Source organism: Ranitomeya variabilis, chromosome 2 (genome assembly GCF_051348905.1).
Source record: "Ranitomeya variabilis isolate aRanVar5 chromosome 2, aRanVar5.hap1, whole genome shotgun sequence".
Taxonomy (NCBI): Eukaryota; Metazoa; Chordata; class Amphibia; order Anura; family Dendrobatidae; genus Ranitomeya; species Ranitomeya variabilis.
The window spans coordinates 342,501,626-342,522,838 of NC_135233.1; the positions used below are offsets into that span (position 1 = coordinate 342,501,626).

Here is a 21,213-nt window from a genome sequence, read left to right on the forward strand (position 1 = left end):
ACTCTTTTAAATCCATTTTATTTTCAATTGAATCATTAATGCGCATTTTTATTTCCAGAAGCAATCAGCCTTCAAAGCCTGGTTATATCAATACTGTGGATGAGACTAAAGTTAGTGAGACCAGATACCGAGTTCCTGAGAGTCTTGATGAACCAGAATCCTATATCAGCAATAATCGGTAAGAAGCAGCAATGTTATAATTAAGCTGTAATGATTATTATTTTTTTCGATTTTTTTATTTTGTTATAGCACTTTTATCATTTTAAAAAACGCTTTTGTCATTGTTTAGATATTATTCAATCATACTTTGGGTACCGTGATGGGGTCTGTCCCCTCTCTCAGGATTGCTCATCAATCACTCTCAATGATCACTTGATCATTCTCAATAGCCATTCTAATCATTACATAAGTAATATAATTTACGAGGGCAACACAAATTATCATACTAATCGCTTAATGTGCTGAAGTATTGTAGTTGGCACAAAAACAGGTGGGATGAGCTAGCCAATTGCGGGACCCCAAATAATAAAAATCTGGGGACAGAGATAAGAAATTAACTCAAACCTATAACTTATAGCTGAAAATATGGTACTCTCTTACTATATTTTCCCTTTTATAGTTAAATATGTATGATTTACTTGTCAACAGATCATCTTCTGGAAATAAAAGAGTGACTTTTTCATCCTCCGAGACAGAATTTGAGCGCCCTCGAACCCCAGAGCAGAGAAGTAACTCTCCAAGGTTATTACCACTACATTAACTACTGTATTATTATCAACCTAACGACTTAATGAATATATATGTCCGTATGTATGATCACTTATTGTACTATGGCATCACACATGTCTAGCTGTAGACAACACGTTATACCATAATCTGTTAATTTTACTGAGAGGAACCACATCCTATTTATTGATGTTGCTGCGGTGAATCATCACAGGGTAATTACTTATTCAGATATCAGTGCTGCAAATAACTTCCACCATTTTGGAATAAAATTTCATATTTTAATAAAACATTCATTCATGAATCCTGCATTCATGTTCATGTGAGCCAGGATCTATGTTGGTCTGAAACAATGGTCCATCACTGTCCCTCTGGCTCTTTCAGTAGAGCGACGCGGATTTAAGTATATAAATATATATTCCACATATACAGTATATATGCACATATTTCTATGCATACATGTGGGTGGAATATCTATATATTACCAAGGAACATTTGTAAGCTTAACATGGATTAACAGTATGAAACAATGATGTACTTTCCTCTTCTGCTCACAATAAAAGAGTAGATGTTAACACTTACTAGGGGCCAATGACAAGACCAGTTGACCACATTAATTAATAGATGACCCTGATTAATTTTTTTTATATCTCAGTCCTATCGCACGTCCTCGTGAAACCACCACAGTCACCACAGAGTCCAGATACAGAGTTCCAGAACTTCTTGAAGACACAATGCTAGAAGCAGGTCCATCCAGGTAATTGACATCTCTTCATTTCTCGAAAATGTTTCCTAAAGCCATATGGTTTGCCTTTTGGGTTATATTCACAAGTTATGAAGAGTACATTTCTCCATGTGGATATCAAGCTAGTAAGAAAAACAAGAAGAAGGTCCAATCCCTTGAAGCATATGGTAATTTTTGACCACAGATACCCAACTGTTTGGTAGTTGCTTGTCCTCATCGGTACGGAGTAGGGATCCGTTTGACTGTATGTACTATCACAAACTTACAGGAATGTCCTCATACTGGTATGTAGGATTTTAGATGTGCCGAAAACTTTCACTAGATGTTACACCAGTAACGATGAAGTATTGATGGATGAAATAGTTGCATGTTTTTCTGGTGAGATCTGTTTGCATAACTCCAGTGTCGTACATGAATAGTTTTTCTATTACCAGTTCATCGTTGGAGTCTTATTAAACCAAAGCACTCATATGAGTCACCATTATACGGTTCATGGAAGGGCCCCATTGCTAAATTGAAATTTAACAACCATATAGTTACCGCCCTCAATAATCTGCATTTAGGCTGAAGTTTACATAGGGATAGTATATACCCAGGAAGGTATAGACTAGTAAAACTCATACCACAAGAGCATCATCCCTCCACCATGCGGTCATCCATGTCCATGTCCCAAGTTGTGCATTCAGTCCTTTTGCTGTATGAGATAAGTGAAATGTCACTCCTTCCTTACCTCAAATTTACAGATAGGAAAGTCAGAGAGTGCATGCAGCCCAAACAGATGTTCCCTCTTCTGATTGATTTTCCTACTGGTCGTAATGACAACAGTCAATAAGTCTGACCGGTCAGTGCTGCCTTCTCCTGCTTGACTAATGGCTCCTTTGCCTGAGGTCACACAGAGGCTGTCAGTCAAACAAGAGGAGGCGGTGCTAGGAGTGAATAGAGCTGGAGTGACATAGGCTTCAGATCTACCATAGCTCTCCTTATCACTTTAAATGATGATTTCTCAGTAACGGATGAATGGACTAATCATGTAAAGGTATTGCTGGACTCATTTTTTCAAAGGCTTCATACAGATATAGTTTGGGTAGTGAAATCCTGCTGACAAATTCCCTATAACAAGTGCAATGCCACTCTATTTATTGTCTGTGGCAATGATGGGTATAGCTGGAGTGCTGTCATAGGGACCTCTGCTTTAGTGAATGGTGGAGGGTCGCATTAGACATCTATTCCTAACTTCTTAAACTTCTCCACTGGTGGTGAACATTTGGCACCAGGTGTTTTCATAGATTAGATCATCACTTAGGACCCCGACAGTGAGACCACCTGTGATTGTCCAAGTGAAGAAACCCATTAGTAAATTTTCGTACACACTAGGAAGCTCTGACAACTATACTCCATGCACCTACACACGATCATCAGAGAAAAGTCATGTTTTCCGTCTACCCCCAAAAAATTCTTCTAACATTTTAACAAAGGGAGAGGTCTAACCCAAAGATAAGTGCCTGAAGGGAGGTGACGGGTCCCGAGGCAGAACATTAGACATTTCTAGTTGTGTGTGGCTCCCAGTTTGCACTTCTATGTGGGTTTTCAGCATTCCCAGCATGCTTGGGGTTGGTGCAGTCCACTGTTTTTTGAAGGAGGTGGCTCCATCGGAGAACTGGTTCTACCAGCGCTCTCCACTGTACGATATGTGGATGATTAATCGCCCTGAGACTAGCACTATGTGCACATTCAGCTGTATATAACAGTCATGAAAATTCTTTCTGCTGTAATAAAGGTGATGCGGCATAGATCCCATTGTTTATCCAGCGGTAACGTATGGTAACGTATAGACCTCCTCCTCCTGCTACTAATACAAAAGAAGGGTAACACGCACGTAATAGCAGGTTCTGTGGATCTAGTAAATTCTCTCCATTCCTGAATCCATATTATTCATAAAGAAGATTGTTACTAAAACTGAGCTGTGCGTAAAAAAAAACTCCTAAAAAATCAGGTCTGATCGTCTAATAAAAATGCTGTAATTCTCTATATACTTTGTATATTAGTCAGGACCAGGCAAAGCAGGGTATATGGAGAAAGCTCTGGAGCTGAGAATCCTCCATACAGTGTGGGTGCCGGCTGTGGAGTCAGTAAGCCAAACCTCCGACTCCAACTCCTCAATTTCTATGACAACGACTCCGACTCCACGACTCTGACTCCGACTCCACAGCCCTGGTTATACAGTTAGTGGCCGTATCTAAGGCCAAATTCACACAAGCGTATTTCCAGGACTGGGTACGGACAGCAATGCCTGGTCATATGTGTCCATGAGGCTATATATTTGGGTTGGGAGAACCGCGGTCAGTCTGGGCATTGTGGTCTATATACGAACCATGAAATACACTCATGTGAACCCGGTGTAATTGATGCAGTTTTGACCTCCGAGGTGACCCTATCAATCGTAACAGCGGCATTTAAGAGGATGGAAACAAGGGAAGGTGTCCCTTCCAACCCCCAATGCCCCTTTTTTTCCCCACAACATGATTGTGTGTGGTGCTGATGGCCCAGTCATGGTTAGCAGGGGACCTTGGAAGACCCTATTTATGAAATGTTTGTACACCTTCAAAGGAGATAATTTAATAATGAACTGTACTATTAATGCTATGCAGGAGGGGAAGCAGACATAAGAGGGCCCCTGTGCAAGAACAGGATATGGGCCCTTTACAGTCCCATGACTCATCATAATGCACCATTCCTCCTGCTATTGGGGGTGTATGTGGCCCCCTGATCTCTTGGGAGATGTCCACCCCTGATGCTATGTATTGTACAAGTTATCCCTGGTTGAAAGTATTATTTGATTCTTCTTTTCCTTGTTATTTTTTAATTATGGAGGCATTTACCCTATGATGTTTTTCTCATGGGCGGTTTAGTAATGTTCACAGTCGTTTTTGTAAGTCAGCTCAGGGGTTAACATACAGCGGTCGGTTGGCGGCTCCGTCTACCAGGACTGCGGAGCTTTCTCCAGCTTGTCAGCATTGATTAGGGATATGCCCGTTTTATACTTTTTCTTTGTCTGTCCCGCTCTTTTACCTTGTGTGACCTCGATCACATCTCATAAATACAGAGAAAAGCGTGAAACGTTTGCATGACATTACTGCCTCCTCTCATCACTGTCTCCACGTAAAAGCTGCAATTATTGGAGGTGACGTGAGGGTATACGGGTCTCACTAGAGAACGCGTGATCGGCTTAGGAGATACACACAGGACTAATTTTTATGCATCGCAAAGGGATTTCCCAATGAATCCAAAGACTAACCCAATAAATATACATTTTTGAAAGATATTAGTTGCTGTGAATTCAACTAACTTTGCATAAATCAATCATATAAGCAAATATAACTTTGTAATATATCTTATCAGTGAAAACTGCTTCTTTCTCCACTTATGAGCCACTTCTTCCTATCCCCTTGCCTCGCGAATTCATCATTTAATCTGAGAAAAAAACTTCAAATATGACTTGGTCAAAGCAAGAAGGACTGTCAGTTTACAAAGGGTTCCGGTCACACATTCTATTATTTAGAGAGGAGGAGTGAAGAGCACTCAGCGCAGCTTCAAACAGCTGATTTACCTAGTGCTGGATTCACAGTAACACAGCTCAGTACTACTTTTATAATACCCTCCATGCCTTTGCCACTTCTGTCTTTGTGCTACAAAGGAAGTTAGAGCAGAAATCTCTCTCCACCCACCAGCTCAGAGAGAGAACGGAAAATGATAGAGCTAAATTACTGAAAAATGCAGGATACAGGTGATGTAACGGCTAAAAATAGTTCGATTCATGATGTATTCACTAATGACAGCTTATTCTGAACAGGTGTCGTATATGCTGTCATGAAGTGCTTGAGATGCGTATTGACAGCTCAAGGCAAGGGAGAGATTTTTTGGAAGTTTTAAGGAGGAGATGAATTTTTACAAACGTTTTGACATGTGCTGAAACCTCCACCAATCATGAAAAGAGGGACCGAAGAGCCAAACTGAGCCCTGCTTGCCTTCAGTCTCTGAGCGCATGACTGGGTGCTTCTATTCCTTTGTTTTAGCAATCAGCCCTTTGACCCCTAATTATCAAAACTTCTCTACGACCTATCAAACGTTTTGCAGAAGTTTAGTTACACTCTAATGATGAAGATATTGCTTGTCCTTACCTTAAAATAAACAAAAAACAGCCAACTAGAACTTTTATAGGGGTCATCGCACCCTTTTTTCATGGGAACCTCCAGGGTCAGCTGACCATAAGTTGGGTTTCAGAAACCCCAATGATTAGTTATTGGGGGAAGCCGTGGCCAGACATAGATTATCCCCATAAGTACAGGCCTGGCCATGAGAGCTGGTATTTGCAGAGGCTTTCCATTGTAAGAGGACCTTCATGAGCAAGGACATACATCGAGACGTTTTCTGGAAAAGGGAGTCGTGCATGTCATCATCCTTAGACAGTGTCTTCTGGCCGTCTGCTTATCTATTTAAGAACAATTAATAAGCAGCAATTACATGATTATCCGAGCTAATTACATTCCAAACCGGAAAATTGACTTAATGTAGCGGAGCAAACTCTCTTCTAATAGGGAAAAGATTTCATTTCATACATGCAGAAAATATTTCACTGCTACTTTATTATCATAGTGTACTGATCCTTCGTTGTACGCCCCAAAGGTCAATGATTGCATCTTAAAGTCATAAAATTGTCATTGGCATAAATCAAGATTACAAACAAATAAAAGAAAATTTTTAATACATCATTTCAGAGAAATGTAAATATTTCTCCACTTATGAGACAATTATTCCACTCCCTCCTCAGTCACGAACTGATCATTCACTCTGAAAAAAGCTTCAAATGCGTCTTGGTCAAAGCAAAACTGACTACCAGCACAGTGAGGAGTCAGGTTACAGATCCTATTAAGGTTTATGGAGAGGGGAAATGTTAGGAAGATAGGAGGACGCAGAACAGTGACAATCTATGTTCACAAAGGTAGAGACACAGGCAGATTGTACTGCAGCTTTAAGCAAATTTCCCTTTTGAGCTAGATTCACAGCTACATTGCTCAGTACTGCAGTAAAATGTCCACCATGCTGCTGCTGCTGCTTTTATCTCGTATCCCACAGAGAAAGAAGAGCAGAAATCCATTTGTATATGTGTGTTGTGTATGGGAGACATCATAGCAGCTAGTATCCACCCACTAGCTCAGAGGCAACAGAAAATTAGTCTATTCTGAACAGTCACCAGTCTGTATGCAGTTAAATTAATTTTTTGATATATTTCACTATCATACCTTTACATTATTCTGTAGCCATACCCTTTATTTTAATTTATTGTAATACTTAAATTGTGGTAGTTTTCTTTATTTTTCTTTATTTTAAGTAACCTGTTTATGGATCAATGTTTTCCAATACTCTTGTAATGACACATAATGATCATGGAGGATACTGTACCTTGTGTAGATGACATGTCTGAATATGATAATTGTGGTCTTTTAATTAGATCCAGCTCACGTACAACAGTCACTACAACTCGCTCTACGGATCCTGTATACACAGAATATATGGACGACTCCAACAACCGATCCACACGGTAATTGAACTGAGAAGGGATCATCCCATTCATTTATAAAAATGAAAAAAAAATGTAATAATTAAAAAAAAAATGTCATTCTAAATCTTTTTTTATTTTTACACACATCACCTAATGCAACCAGTCAAGGAAAAGCAAATTCCATCATCCACTGTATATATAGTGCCGTCACCCAAAATATAGTAAATCCTGCAACCCAACATCCTCAGTCTTTGATTCTTTCCAAGACGTATCTTGTAATAAAGGCCATGCAGCCATCATGCCAGTGTGCACAAGGCCTTACCTATGTTGTAAAAGTGCTTACTAAGGAATGCAAGATGGAGTGATTGTAGGTTTCTCAGTTGATTTCAATCAGCAGTTGATTCTTGTTATTTCCAGGACTGTATCCAGCTCCAGAGAAAAGACCACCACAACCACCAACGTGGAGACGAGATATGAGAATTCTTCATCTGATGCCAGCCAGTATGATCCTCAGTCATCCAAGTAAGCTGCACTTCAGATTACACACAACCGATGTGCCCTGGTTCCTAGTCATGGCCAGCCTAAGGGACCCAATACTTGTTACACAGACGTCGGCCAAACCTGCCGATATGGTCAGTCTAATGTGTATGAGGGCCTCATGACTGATGATGTCGGAGGAGATAAGGATCCACCCAGTTCAATTTTGCAGGATAAGACGCTACCATAAAAAGTCTGGCAGTGGCTCTCTCCTAGAGAACCCAGGAGCGCTCCTCTGAGCGAGCGCTCCTGTGTATAGTGGAAACAATCGGCCAAACCATCGTGCGGCCAACAGCTACCGATTGTGTACGGGGCCCCCTAAATCTGACCACATTCATAAGATAAAAATGGGTTCAAATGTTCAAATTTGTCCATTGCACCCAATCATCGTTTTAAGATTGTATATGAAGTATCTTTTGCAATACCCAAAGGTTGTCTTCTAAAAATGTGATCTCTTGGATTGGATTTTCTCTGATCATTTTCCACTATGCACCACTACTCTTCTTGTGATCTCCCAGTTTAGTGCGACTTGTTGATGGTCTTATCGTTTGTACAAACTATACTTCGCTTGATGTATACTTCGCTAATCTTGGCCATCATAAAGCCTGAGGAGGCTTCAAAGAGGCACAAGAAATTTTGGCTGGTTCTTGATTACAGCATATTTCTACAATTTTCTGAACAATGTTTACACATTAGATAGAAATCGGCTGAACCTGGAAATTTAGGTGGCATCAGCCAACCAGCTAATTAATGTACGGTGGCCTCCCAACTGTTGCCCAACAGATTATGTCTGGGGACAGAAGGAATTCAATCACTTGATCTTTTGGGGGGAGAGCTAAACAGGTGCCTGATGATTTTGGCAGCAACTCTCTCATAGAGAAAATGGGAAGGTTGAGCCGATTGCGCCTATGTATGGGGGAGTGTAGGGAGAAATAGTCAAACACTTGTTTAGCCAAAATATATCGAATGTGCATGGTCAGCTTACACCATACAATCGGAATTTGTTGTAATCTTGACACTAAGTGTTCAAATTCCAAGCAGTGCCCCCATAGGGGACATTGAGTATTACACAGTAACCAACGATCTAACCATGCAATGCATTAATATGCCGGCTCCAACAGAGCATATGACGCATTTTGCACACACTATCGCTTATAGTTAATGAAGGAATCTATACTTTTAACTCCTTAAAGCATTCTGTAAATTAAAGTCATCTAGTGCTTGTTATCAGAAACACTGGTAAATGGTGGTTATACAGCTCCTAAAGGCTGCAGTTACGCCTGGTACAATGTGTGACTCTTTGTGCATTTGTCTTATTTGGTATTTTATTCTCTTTTTATAGCAAAGGAGTGCTATTTGTAAAGGAATATGTGAACTCAAGAGAGAGCATGAAACCTCCAACCACCTCCGGGTAAAACTTAAAGTGTAATTTCTACGTGATAATGTGAGATTTATATGAACATGTTACATATCTCTGAAGTGTATATAGTCAATAGAATTTCAGCCTGTCCCATCTGAATCAGCAGGCTTAGCAGACCTTATTCTAATGTGTATCATCAATTTTAGAATAAGTCATCAATGTATAATTAGAGAAAACCCCTTTAAAGAGGACCTATCACTTGTCATAAATACGGTATTTTTTTTTTTATTACCTGGTGTAAATGCTGCTGTTCTGCTGAATCCAGCTTTGTGTTACATAAAGCGGGCTCACACAGATAGGCGGATCCACTAAGCCCAAGGTCCAGGTGGGCACACGAACCATGGTCAATGGTGCAACAGCCAAATGGAGCACACGGAACATGGACATGTAGGATGCAAACTAGACGTTTATTAAAGTACTGGAAACCACAGATGGAAAGCAGAGATACTGTACACATCAGGCAAATTTACTGTACACCTTAAGCAGGCATCAGAGTTACTGAAGACCTCAGACAGATAGCAGAGTTACTGAAGACCTTGGACAGCAGAGCAGGAGCATAATGACCGAGGTGGCAGACGTCGTGACTGGGCCCGTGAGGGTGAGCGGTCCATCAACCCCAGTGGAAACTTCAACTAGATGTGCATCCTTGGACGCACATCCAGTTAAGTTCATTGTGGCGCACATACCCATCGGGTCCGTAGACAGCAATACATGCTGCCGGCCAACCAGAGGCCAGCAGCTGACGTCGGCATGCATGTTACTGGGGACGCATGGCAGTGACATGTTCTCTTGTAGCTTGCACAATGAAGTCAGCTGCCGGCTTCAGAAGAGGACACCATGTGGCGGGGGAGCGGAGGGAAGGGGAGTATAATTTTTAGGTTTTTTTTGTATATATTAAAAAACAGTGGCAGAACGGTGGATATATACCAGGATGGGGGATATATACCAGCATGGGGCCAAGGATAAGGGACATATTATTACTTATCATTATAGCGCCATTTATTCCATGGTGCTTTGCGTGTGAGAAGGGGTATATATAATAGAAAACAAGTACAATAATCTTGAACAAAAATAGTTATCGACTAGCACAAGAGAGGACCCTGCACGCGAGGGCTCACAGTCTACAAGGGATGGGTGAGGATACAGTAAGTGAAGGTAGAGCTGGTCATGCAGAGGTATGGTGGAAAGAGAGTTACTGAAAGTTGTAGGCTTGTTGGAAGAGGTGGGTCTTCAGGTTCTTTTAGAAGGTTTCCACGGTAGGTGAGAGTCTAATATGTTGGGGTAGAGAGTTCCAGAGTAGAGGTGATGCGCGAAAGAAAGCTTGTATACGATTGTGTGAAGATGAGATAAAAGGGGAGTAGAGAAGGAGATCTTGTGAGTATTGGATACTGTGTTCAGAAAAGTACCTGCAGAGATGTATGGAGGAGACAGGTTGAGGTTGGCTTTGTATGCCATGGTTAGAGTTTCAAAGTTAAGTCTCTGGGCAATAGGGAGCCAGCGAAGGGTTTTGCAGAGTGGAAAGGCAGGGGAATAGTGGGGGGACAGGTGGATTAGTCGGTCTGCAGAGTTTAGGATAGATTGAAGGGGTGTGAGAATGTTAGAAGGGATGATACAAAGCAGGAGGTTGCAATAGTTCAGCCAGGAGATGATGAGGGTATGCACTAGAGTTTTTGCAGATTCTTTGTTAAAGAATGTGCGTATCTGAGAAATATTTTCGAGTTGAAGTCTGCTGGAAGTGGAAAGGGCTTGGATGTGTGGTTTGAGGAAAAGATCAGAGTCAAGGGTTACCTCGAGGCATGCAGCTTGCAGGACTTGGGAGAGTGGGCAGCCATTGACTTTAATCGATAGGTCTGTTGGAGGCAATTGAGTGAGATGGGGGAAAGATGATGAATTCTGTTTTATCCATGTTAAGTTTTTAAATCTAGCAGAGAAGAAAGATTAAATAGCGGACAGACATTGTGGGATTCTGTTTAGTAAGAAAGCAATATCGGGGTCCAGAGAGGTAGATCTGTGTGTCATCAGCACATGCTAAAAACTGTGGGACTCTATGAGCTGTCCCAGGACGAAGGTGTAGATGGAGAAGAACAAGGGTTCTAGAATATACCATAATGGGGGAACCCCGGTCCAAATCTTGCACCAGGGCCCATCGGATTCTAGTAACGCCACTGTAGCAGAGTTGCTGAAGACCTTGGGCCGGTAGGAGGCATCATGGAGACACAGTGAGATAGCAGACAAAACTCTGGAGTGACAAGGATGTCTAATACCATGGGAACCGCACACAGCCATGAAGACGTCTTGAAAACTGTAGGCAGGCTCGTAGAAGAGGTCCTAAACGGCAAGTGGGTAGCAATACTGGAAACCGCAGATAAGCAGGTGAAAACCTCCACTGACAGGTAGCAAGACCACTGGAAATCGCAGATAAGTAACTCATGGACAGGGAACCACAGATAACCACTATATCTCCTGATAAATGTCGACTGGAACTGTGCACAGCAAACAAAGAGTTACTACAAGTATTAGAGCCATACAAAGACACATGGGTGTCTCTAGGTAGCCTTTATATAGTCCTTGGAAGTACAGCACATGGCCCGATGTGGAGCACCAGAAAATAAAACAGACCGGGGCATATGCGTAACACTTTGTTTTTCCTCTGCCTCTCCATTCCTGAGATATGGCTCTCTTTTCCCTGTGAGTCAGTCTTGTTAGTCAATTGGGCGTTGTCTCAAGCTCCTCCCTAGAGGAGTCTTATATAGGGTTACTCCCACTTGGGTAACAAGACTAGATTTATGTACAGGGAAGAAAGAGCCATATCTCAGGAATGGAGAGGCAGAGGAAGAAAATAAAAACCACCTTGGATTCAGGAGAACAGCGGCATTTACACCAGGTCAAAAACAAAAACAAAACATATTGATGGCGTATTACATGTCCTCTATAAGCCATGATGGGTCAGGTATGCTGTATAAGACTAGTAGTGATGATACAACTTTTTCTCTGACAGAAGCTTCACAGATTACTCAGATGATGGGGAGCATGTGTCCTACAGCAGCAGCTCCAGTTATCTGTACAGCAGCCCACCAGAGAGGTAAGATATGGAGACGGACGTCACGTGATCGTTACCTACCCAGATACATGTGTTTTTCAGTGAGGGTATACTTTATTCTCCTGTGAGGTGACATCAGTCCTCTCTATATAAATTAAGTTATATCATGTATTCTATAAAAATATAATAATTATTGATTACTTTTCACGTAAAACAATATATTCTTTACGTGATATTATCCTAATGTCAAGAGGTCGGCTGAACTCATGTGAGCTATAGACATAATTGTGATACGTGCTGTCTCTTTATGACCCAGATTTCAGAATTCTGCTCTTAAATATTAATGTGTCAGTCAAACTAAGCAAAAAAAAAATCAAAAAATGAAATGTCAGCGTTGTCTCTCTGTGTGATCCGACGCAGATATCAAGGGACGTTTTCCCTTTGATGGATATAGTCAGGATCAGTCGGTTCGCTGTTGTAGTTAAAACTGCAAAAAACTGGAAATGGAATTTTGGTTTGGAGTTTTTTAGACTTTTTTTTTTACTTCCCTACAGTATTTGTGACTTAGTTGTACAAGGAAACAAACCTATAATGTGGGTTTTAGCTTTGCCAGAAGCTTGTATGGGAAGCAGGACAGATCCGATGTCAGAAAGCTCATGCAATCTATAGCTACCCGGGGCAGAGATGAATGCAGCGTATATGCAACCAATGAAAGGTCCAGTGGGTAAGGGGGCACTACTATTAGTAAGGCTATGTTCACACGTGGCGTTTTTGCTGCGTTTTTTTCTGCTGCAAAACCTGCTTTCTTGCCAGTAAAAAAGCTGCAGAAAAAAAAGGACGTTTTCCTTGTTTTTTCTTACTTTTTTTCTGCATTTTTTGTGCGTTTTTGTCATGCTACATTTGTCTCTCGCACATGCTGATAAAGTTTAGTGACACAAAAAAATAATTAGATTCTACTTCATAATGTTTTGACACAAAAAAACGCAGCAAAACCCGATACCTGCGTTTTTTTTTCTACAAAAATGTAGATGAGATTTTCAGTATCTCACCTACTTAGATGATACTGTATTGTATGCGTTTTTGCAGCGTTTTTATACAATTTTATTGTACCAGCAAAGTGAATGCGATTTCTGAAATTTCAGGCTTATATTTTGCTGGCAGACTTGATCCATCAAAGCGGTTTTTTTTTCACATCTGCAGTATGTCCATTTTTTCAGCGATTTTGCGATGTTTTTACCTATTCAGATAAAGGAATAAAAAAATTCTAAGTAAAGTAATCCTGATTTTACATGTTCACAAAGAGGGTAATGTGTTGCCTCTTGCCTTCTGTGCCTAGAGCACGAAAATACCCTGCCTCCGCCATGCTTATCAAGGGCTGAGATTATTGATTTCATAGCTCGCAATTGATGCATCGTTAGAGAGACTTAAAGGGGTGGTCCATGACGAACGATCAGAGTCTGGTGTCCATGTACTGCTTGTATACAGGGGCCCTCTGCTGTCTGTGCCCACTACTGACACAGGTCGCCCTGCTTTCATCACTCTTGCTTTTTGCTGACCACTGACAACCTGGTGGAGGAGAGTGGACTGTAGTTGTCACTTCCACGGAGACTAGAAACTATGAGCGGAAATCTTGATTTTTTTTTTCCATTTCATACTTCTAACAGGTTTAGGGTCAGTTGTTCTCTTAATTACTTACTTCGTTTATCACCTTTGTTTCCAGATCTGGTGAAGGTCCCTGCACTTACTGCGGTCGGGAAATCAAAGACTGTCCCAAAATCATTCTAGAGCACCTTAATATCCACTGCCATGAATATTGCTTCAAGGTAACAACGCTTTGTATCATTTCTATCAGCTTTAGAAAAATGCCTGCAGTAATTCAATAGGAGCCTATGGAATACTGTGTTATTGAGTTCAGCAGATATAGATATATATGGCGCTCAGAGCTCTGACCCACTGAAATTGTGCTCTGACTCCAGAAAATATATATCCCAAACAATAGCCTATATCACAGGCACTTCCAAAATAAAGCAAATATCCAAGAAAATAGAACCAAGACGGAAGCTTTGTGCCAATAAAAAAACATGAATTTTATTAATAATACATTAAAAATTCTGGTAAAGTCCAAATGACAATCAGTGGAAAAACATAAGACAAAATATACTGTCTGCTGAGGAAATACATATATAGATACACCTATCCAACATAAAGTGTTCCCTAATAAATAGAGCCCAGTAGAAAAAGGTATAAAATATCGATAGTTCAAGCAAATAATAGCCTAAGTGCTAGAATAAACAATATTATATATGTGGGCTAGGTAGAAATGCCTGGGTCAGCGCTGCATGTCACATATAAGCTGGGGCTACAAAACATATATAATAAGGAGGTATATTAACCTAAAAAAGAGTAAATAAGCCCTAAGAAAATTGAAAATAGTGTCACTGTATGTAACTCAACATACTGACCACATAGTGATGCTCAGATATAAGGCATAATGAAAGGTATATAAGATAATGCCACTATGTATATCAATAGACTGACCACATAATAGATAATGCACAAACATTAGGCATAGAGAGAGGTGAAAGTATATTTACCTATAACAGCAGAGCAGTAGATGGACCAGAAAATATATGTCCAGTATTTAAGAAATAATTCAACAAAAAATTTTGGACATAAAAATTACATATTAGTTCAAGGTGGAGATTGAGATTTAATACACCTTCTAGAAGGCCGATGCAAAGATTCTACCACTGCTTATTGAAATAGGAATAGGAATTCAGCTCAACATACTGGACAAGTGCTGCTGTTTAACTATATAAATGCCAGTGTCACTCTCCGACAGCAACATTTAAATGGTAGGAAGCTGGAACAACTGTTCCTGAGCCCATCAGCCACTCACAACACAATCGCAGGGAGTCAATGATTTGACATGGTACCCAGGGCCAAATAAAGGCCCCCATCGTGGTGCCCTGGGCTGAGTTTCATAGATCAGTAATTTTACTGTATACTGCAATACCATAATATTGCTCTATATAATACAAGTGATCAAATGATTCAAGTTCCCTAGGGGGACTAAAAAAAATAAAGTAAAAATGTGTATATATATATAAAACAATAAAAATAAATAAATAATAATAATAACAAGTTTAACTCATTCTCCTTTTTCCCAATTCCAAAATTAAGAAATGTAGTAGATGAACATATTTATTTTCACAGCGTCCATAAAAAACAGTGTATGAAAGTATAAAATTAAACCGTTAAAGACTTTCAAGCAAAAAAAAAAGAAAAATCAAATTGCCATTTTTCTGTCATTGCACTTCACCCAAAAGGTGTCAAAACATCATATGTGCCCCAACATGGTATAAAAAAAACTACAGCTCGATGGAAAAATAAAAAATAAAATAATATGTTGATGGAAAAATAAGAAAAAAATAAAAAACTGACTCTTGGAAAAAAGGAGGAAAAGAAACAAAGTGCAAAAATGAAAGGCCACCTGGTTGGGAAAGGGGATAAAAGTGTTCTAAGATGGAAATATCACCACGGCGGAGATCGTCTGCGCACCGGTTTCCAGCTTTAGGGGCAGATGAATGTGCCATTACATACTCACACATCGTGTCGTCGCTTTGCTTTGCAGTGTGGGATTTGCCACAAGCCTATGGGAGATTTGATTGACAGCCTGTTCATCCATCGTGACGTGGTTCACTGCGAGGGTTGTTACGAGAAGCTCTTCTAGTAAGTAGAATATATATATTACTATTCAGTAACATGAAAGAAAAAAGCAAAGGTGAAAAAAAATAAAAAATAAATAAATTATGCATTCAGCCTAAACCCTGGTTCCCATGAATACAAACCTTTGCAAAAAGAATCCATTACTGCCTCTTTTGCCACCATGGAAAGTTATGGCCGGTCACACAATTCCCTTGCGGTGGTGTCTGCTTACAACGCAACTCCCTCGTGATGTCCATGTGCTGTGACAGAGGTTGATTTGGCCAGCCAGCCCCTTTGAGGAGAACCATTACAAGTGACATCTGGCTAATGGGATGTGCCGCGGTGCTGGATACCAGGGTGTCCTGTGCCAATTTGCTAATTGGCCTTTTGTCAGTTTATTTAGACATAGGCTGGCAAGCTGAATCTTTCCACGGCTGAAGGAAAACCGGTCTACAGTTTGTGGATCACTTTGTGGAGTTGACAGGGAATCTCCGTTACCGTCGCTTTTCAAACCTCCGAGCAGGGGATAAATATTAAAGATCACTTTTAATGAAGACCTGTCACTTGCAGTAAATCGTTAAATCTATCACCTGGTGTAAATACAGCTTTTCTCCCGAATCCAGCTTTGTTTTTCTTTTGTTCCTGTGCCTCTCCGTCCCTGAGATATGGCCTCTTTTTCCCTTTATGCCATCTTGACTTTTTAGACCAGTGGGCGTCGTCATCGAGAGGTCTCCCATAGACAACAGCGGAGGACCACACCCACTTGGCTAACAAGACTAGATTTATATATAAGGAAAGCAGAATCACAGGAATAAAAGAAGAAAAAAAAGGCCGGATTCAGGAGAATTTACACCAAGGAAAGAAAGACATAAACATATTCATAGCAAATGTCCGATTTAGAGGCTGGGATGCGCGGCTGTGCTGCCTCAGAAGTGATAGTTAGGGAGGTATATATAGCTAAAGTTTATTAAAAAAATGCATAGGGTTATGGGATTGGGCACTCAGCAAGTAGCTTCCGCGGGCCTCTACACAGTTCTTCACCTCTTTAAATAGGTTATCAAGGACTTTTTTTTACTATGGGCAAAATACTAACAGGCGCGTAGTTGCTACCTACCAGCCCGTTGTGCCCGGCGCCGATCTCTGCCAGCATATAGAGGTCACAGACCGCTCCTGGTGGCGATTCAGCAGCTTCCATTGACGTGACATTGATAGAGCAGTAACTTCTCTTCTGCCCAGTTGACGGGATGTGACTACCGATGTCATGCTGATTGACAGCCAACTCCTTACTGCCTAACTGCGGGGAGCCGGCTGTCAATTAGCATGATGTCAGCAGTCACGCCTCACCAACAGGACAGCCTGGAAGAGGAAGAGCTGCTCCATTGACGTGGAGCAGCTGAATCGCTGGCAAGAGCAGCTGATGACCGCTATGTGTCGGTGGCAAACAGAATAAATAAATTAAAAAAATTAGTAGACCTGGAAAAACTCTTTAGGGGATTATCCTGTTTGTATAATTCCTTTGATATTGTAGGGAAATCTGATTATGAAGCAAGCTGTTTTTCAAACAAAAAGGGATGCATCAATCATGACTTGGGACCACTAGCATCCATTAGACTGGGTGGGACCAGTGCATTACTCCATTGTCCTCTGCAGACATTTTTTTTTTTAGAGAAAGCAGTCACACTGGGGTCCTGGTGCCTCAATAGCCCCGTAATGTACATAATAGTAGGTGAGGGGTCCGGTTACAGATTTTACAAGACACCCAGGACCTTCACGTTATAAGAGTGTAGTAGATGAGACAACCCTTTTATAAGAGTATTTCTCCCCGATACATTATGTGTTTAGAAAACCCTGCGTGTAGGTGTAATCTGGTATAAAGAAATCTACAGTATGTGCCTCATTATCTAAGCGCGTCCAGAACTAGAAGGAATGTATTCATACAATGGGTTCTATATGGAACATCCCGGAGTATCACACATTGGAACAATATGAGAGGGAAAACTGATGAAAGCAGCAGAGAACGGGCAGCCATGCAGACAAATTGGGAAGTGACTGTAGATTCACAGCGAAGAGATGCAGCGGAGCGCGGAAAAATAGCCTGAATTATTCATGGCAAAGAATAGCACGGCAATCAGCTGGAAATAAGGGAAGGATAGATAGATAGATAGATAGATAGATAGATAGATAGATAGATAGATAGATAGATAGATAGATAGATAGATAGATAGATAGATAGATAGATAGATAGATAGATAGATAGATACAGATAGATAGATAATTCTGGGAACGTTCTAATGTATATATATTATTTTCAGCGGTCAGACCCAACTTCTTCACACTGATGTATTCTTTCTGTTTCAGGTTAAGAGAAAGAAGACTTTTCCGTCCACTCCCAAGATTTACTAAAGCTACAGCCACCTTTTTCTTTTTTTTTTGGGTTAGAGATGACCTGATCGCTACATCTAAAGTATTTTATTACTTCTGTTCCATTTACTTCTAATCTCCAAGGTGTAAATGATCCGCTCAGAGTAACTCTGCCCTTATCTTCTGCGTCATGTCAGCTCTTTATAACTCTATTGGTGATTTATAGAAATCGACCAATCGTGTATGTAGGACAAATCAGTCATAATAATTCAATATGTCAGATACAAGTGAGAGGACCACACTGGTGAGGTCTTGGACCACCACTGATACTCAGAATGCAAAACACATCTGATACAAGTGAAAGGACCACACCGGTAAAGTCTTGGACTACCAATGATACTCAGAATGGAAAACACGTCAGATACAAGTGAGAGGACCACACCGGTAAAGTCTTGGACTACCAATGATACTCAGAATGGAAAATATGTCAGACACAAGTGAGAGCACCACACCAGTGAGGTCTCGGACCACCACTGATACTCAGAATGAAAAACACATCAAATACAAGTGAGAGAACCACACCAGTGAGGGTCTCGAACCACTGCTGATACTCAGAATGAAAAACACGTCAGATACAAGTGAGAGGACCACACCGGTGAGGTCTCGGACCACTGCTGATACTCAGAATGAAAAACACGTCAGATACAAGTGAGAGGAGCACACCTGGTGAGGTCTTGGACCACCAACGATGCTCAGAATGGAAAACACGTCAGATACAAGTGAGAGGACCACACCGGTGAGGTCTCGGACCACTGCTGATACTCAGAATGAAAAACACGTCAGATACAAGTGAGAGGAGCACACCGGTGAGGTCTTGGACCTCCAATGATACTCAGAATGGAAAACACGTCAGATACAAGTGAGAGGACCACACCAGTGAGGTCTTGGACCACCACTGATAACCAGAATGTAAAATGTAATGAAATCAATAGCAGTTTGCACACAATGATGTGTAGTCAAAGTCTCTCCGCAGAGCTAAAGAGGTTCACATGCATCTTCGATATGTTAGATTATTACGATTGGATTTCCCCCTTTTAAAATAACCATTTACAATATTTATCTGCAAAGTCTGATTTCCATCTAACCTTTCCTCTTCATTGCTCTCACTGCCTAATTATGTAATGAACAATTATATAACTGCAGACCTTATAATAATAATTATCACCGGAGATAATAACCCAATATAGTTCTCTGGGTTCTGGACCCGTGGAGTCGCCTGCGGCACTACAGAGTCACGGGGACTCAGTCTGGCACCACGTTGAGTTTCCATTCCTCTAGAAGTGAATACTTTCATACTTAGTCTCAAAAACCTGTCACCATCCTCCCAACCCCCCTAAAAAAAAAGAGTTGATCTAACCACTTTTGGGCAGGGTTTACGTAACCACTGCACCTTAAGATCAGTATAGTCTTGGCAAAATTGTCAAAAATAAAAAGGTATCAAAGGAACACATTGTATGCTTCAGAATTCCATTAGTGGGTGCAGAGGTCGAGTAAAACCCTGCAAAAAAAAAACTCCAAAAAGCTATGGGTTCATGGTGCTGTAAAGCTTGAGGTATAAACGTCAATGTCATATATAAAATATAGATCTATATGTATTTTACTTGGACCATATGACTTTTACCATATAAAGGTAATATTCCTAGTAGGATTTTAGTGAACAGGGACCTTGGGGGATGAACCAATTGATCACAGGGATATCAAGGTCTGTCTTTGTTTTTTGTTGTTTTTCTATTTTACTGATCCAGTCCTTTTTATTATTTAGTATAAGGAATATAACATTGATCTCATCCATCCAAGCAAAAGAGGGGTTGGTAGAAATAATTGCTGCACATCCTGTTGTGTTCACGCAGACGTGTTTGGGTTCATGGTATACGATATATTATAATGAGGCAGGTGGGGAATTGGATGCAGGAGCAGAGTCTATACCAGTATGGATGAGATACTCATGGAGGATGTCAGTGTATGTTATGACCAACAATAAAGTATTACTTTAAACTATTGTTTCCATTTTTCATTTTCAAAGAAAAAAATCGCACCAAAGCGATGCTGACGACCAGCAAGTTGCTGCAAACATGACGTACAAGTCTCAAGGGATCCAAACCAGAAAATGATGACCACCAATGTTTTTGGGAAATTCCAGAAACATTCTCTGATGGCTGAATACTGGTTCCTATTAAAAGGGGTTGTCCACCCTTGGGGCTCAAGTTTTCAGTCACTCTATGGGCTTGCAGACTTATGAACGCTCAACATGCAGAGTGTGTGATGTCAGGAATCGGCAGCACCAGGAGCGTTACTGCAAGTACAGTATGTGATTTGCATAGATGCAGTCAAGTGCCGACTAGATGTGCACAAGTTCACTCAATGCAAGAGAGGCTGGATAAGTCTAGTTGGAATGTGGCCGGAGGTATGTAAATCAGATGCTTGCGGTCACATGACCACCAGTTCAGCACGCATTGTGAGAATTCACAAGTTTACAGTCATACACAGTGATGCACAAATCAATAAGGTATTGGAGCGCCCCCAGTAGGGCTTTGGGGTACTCGGTACCTGGTCCTTCGGTTCTCAGTGGGGATGTCACGGTGGGTGACCCGGTCCGTGGCCTTAGGGACGTCCGTTGTAAATGGGGGTAATGTCTTTAAAGGGATAATGTTCGTGACGCCACCTGTGGTATTCGGTCAGGGTGACCGACGCTGCTTGGTCAGCTGGGGTGATGTGATGGCAGCTAGATGGTATACCTTCCCACAGGTGAAGTGTATCCCCAGGGCTTCCCAGAGTGTAGATGGGGGATGGTGGATGATGTAAGGCGGAGTGAATAACGAGGACACAAGGTTGCAGTCTCTTTACCTTTACTGAAGACTTCAGCATCCACAGTCCAGGGTACAGATCACAGGGCAGGCAGGGTTCGGCCGGTCTGAAGGCAAATCCAGAGTCCCCTTATCCAGGTGGAAATCAGTAGCCTTCCTCTAGCGCCTGGGTGTTGTAGTACCTCCCTGCTGAGCTTCTCGGTAAGGTCCTCACAACTGTTGTAGATGTTATGTCTCTTTCTCTTTGTCCCC

At 41.1% G+C, this 21,213-nt stretch overlaps 1 protein-coding gene across 18 annotated transcripts in view; it reads left to right on the forward strand.

The window, feature by feature from the left end:
* ZNF185 (zinc finger protein 185 with LIM domain) overlaps window positions 1-20,152 on the forward strand; it is a 138,550-nt gene extending 118,398 nt beyond the window's left edge. For 14 of the 18 annotated variants that reach the window (XM_077285412.1, XM_077285417.1, XM_077285413.1 and 11 more), the window contains 10 exons: window positions 59-178; window positions 649-741; window positions 1,382-1,483; window positions 6,981-7,070; window positions 7,449-7,553; window positions 8,911-8,979; window positions 11,987-12,070; window positions 13,749-13,851; window positions 15,663-15,760; window positions 18,095-20,152. In XM_077285412.1, coding sequence (XP_077141527.1) covers window positions 59-178; window positions 649-741; window positions 1,382-1,483; window positions 6,981-7,070; window positions 7,449-7,553; window positions 8,911-8,979; window positions 11,987-12,070; window positions 13,749-13,851; window positions 15,663-15,760; window position 18,095 — 865 coding nt within the window. In that variant the 3' untranslated portion in view covers window positions 18,096-20,152. The remainder of the gene's footprint in view (window positions 1-58; window positions 179-648; window positions 742-1,381; window positions 1,484-6,980; window positions 7,071-7,448; window positions 7,554-8,910; window positions 8,980-11,986; window positions 12,071-13,748; window positions 13,852-15,662; window positions 15,761-18,094) is intronic. The other 4 variants (XM_077285416.1, XM_077285419.1, XM_077285420.1 and 1 more) reach the window with 2 other exon arrangements.
* The last annotated feature ends 1,061 nt before the right edge of the window (window positions 20,153-21,213 follow it).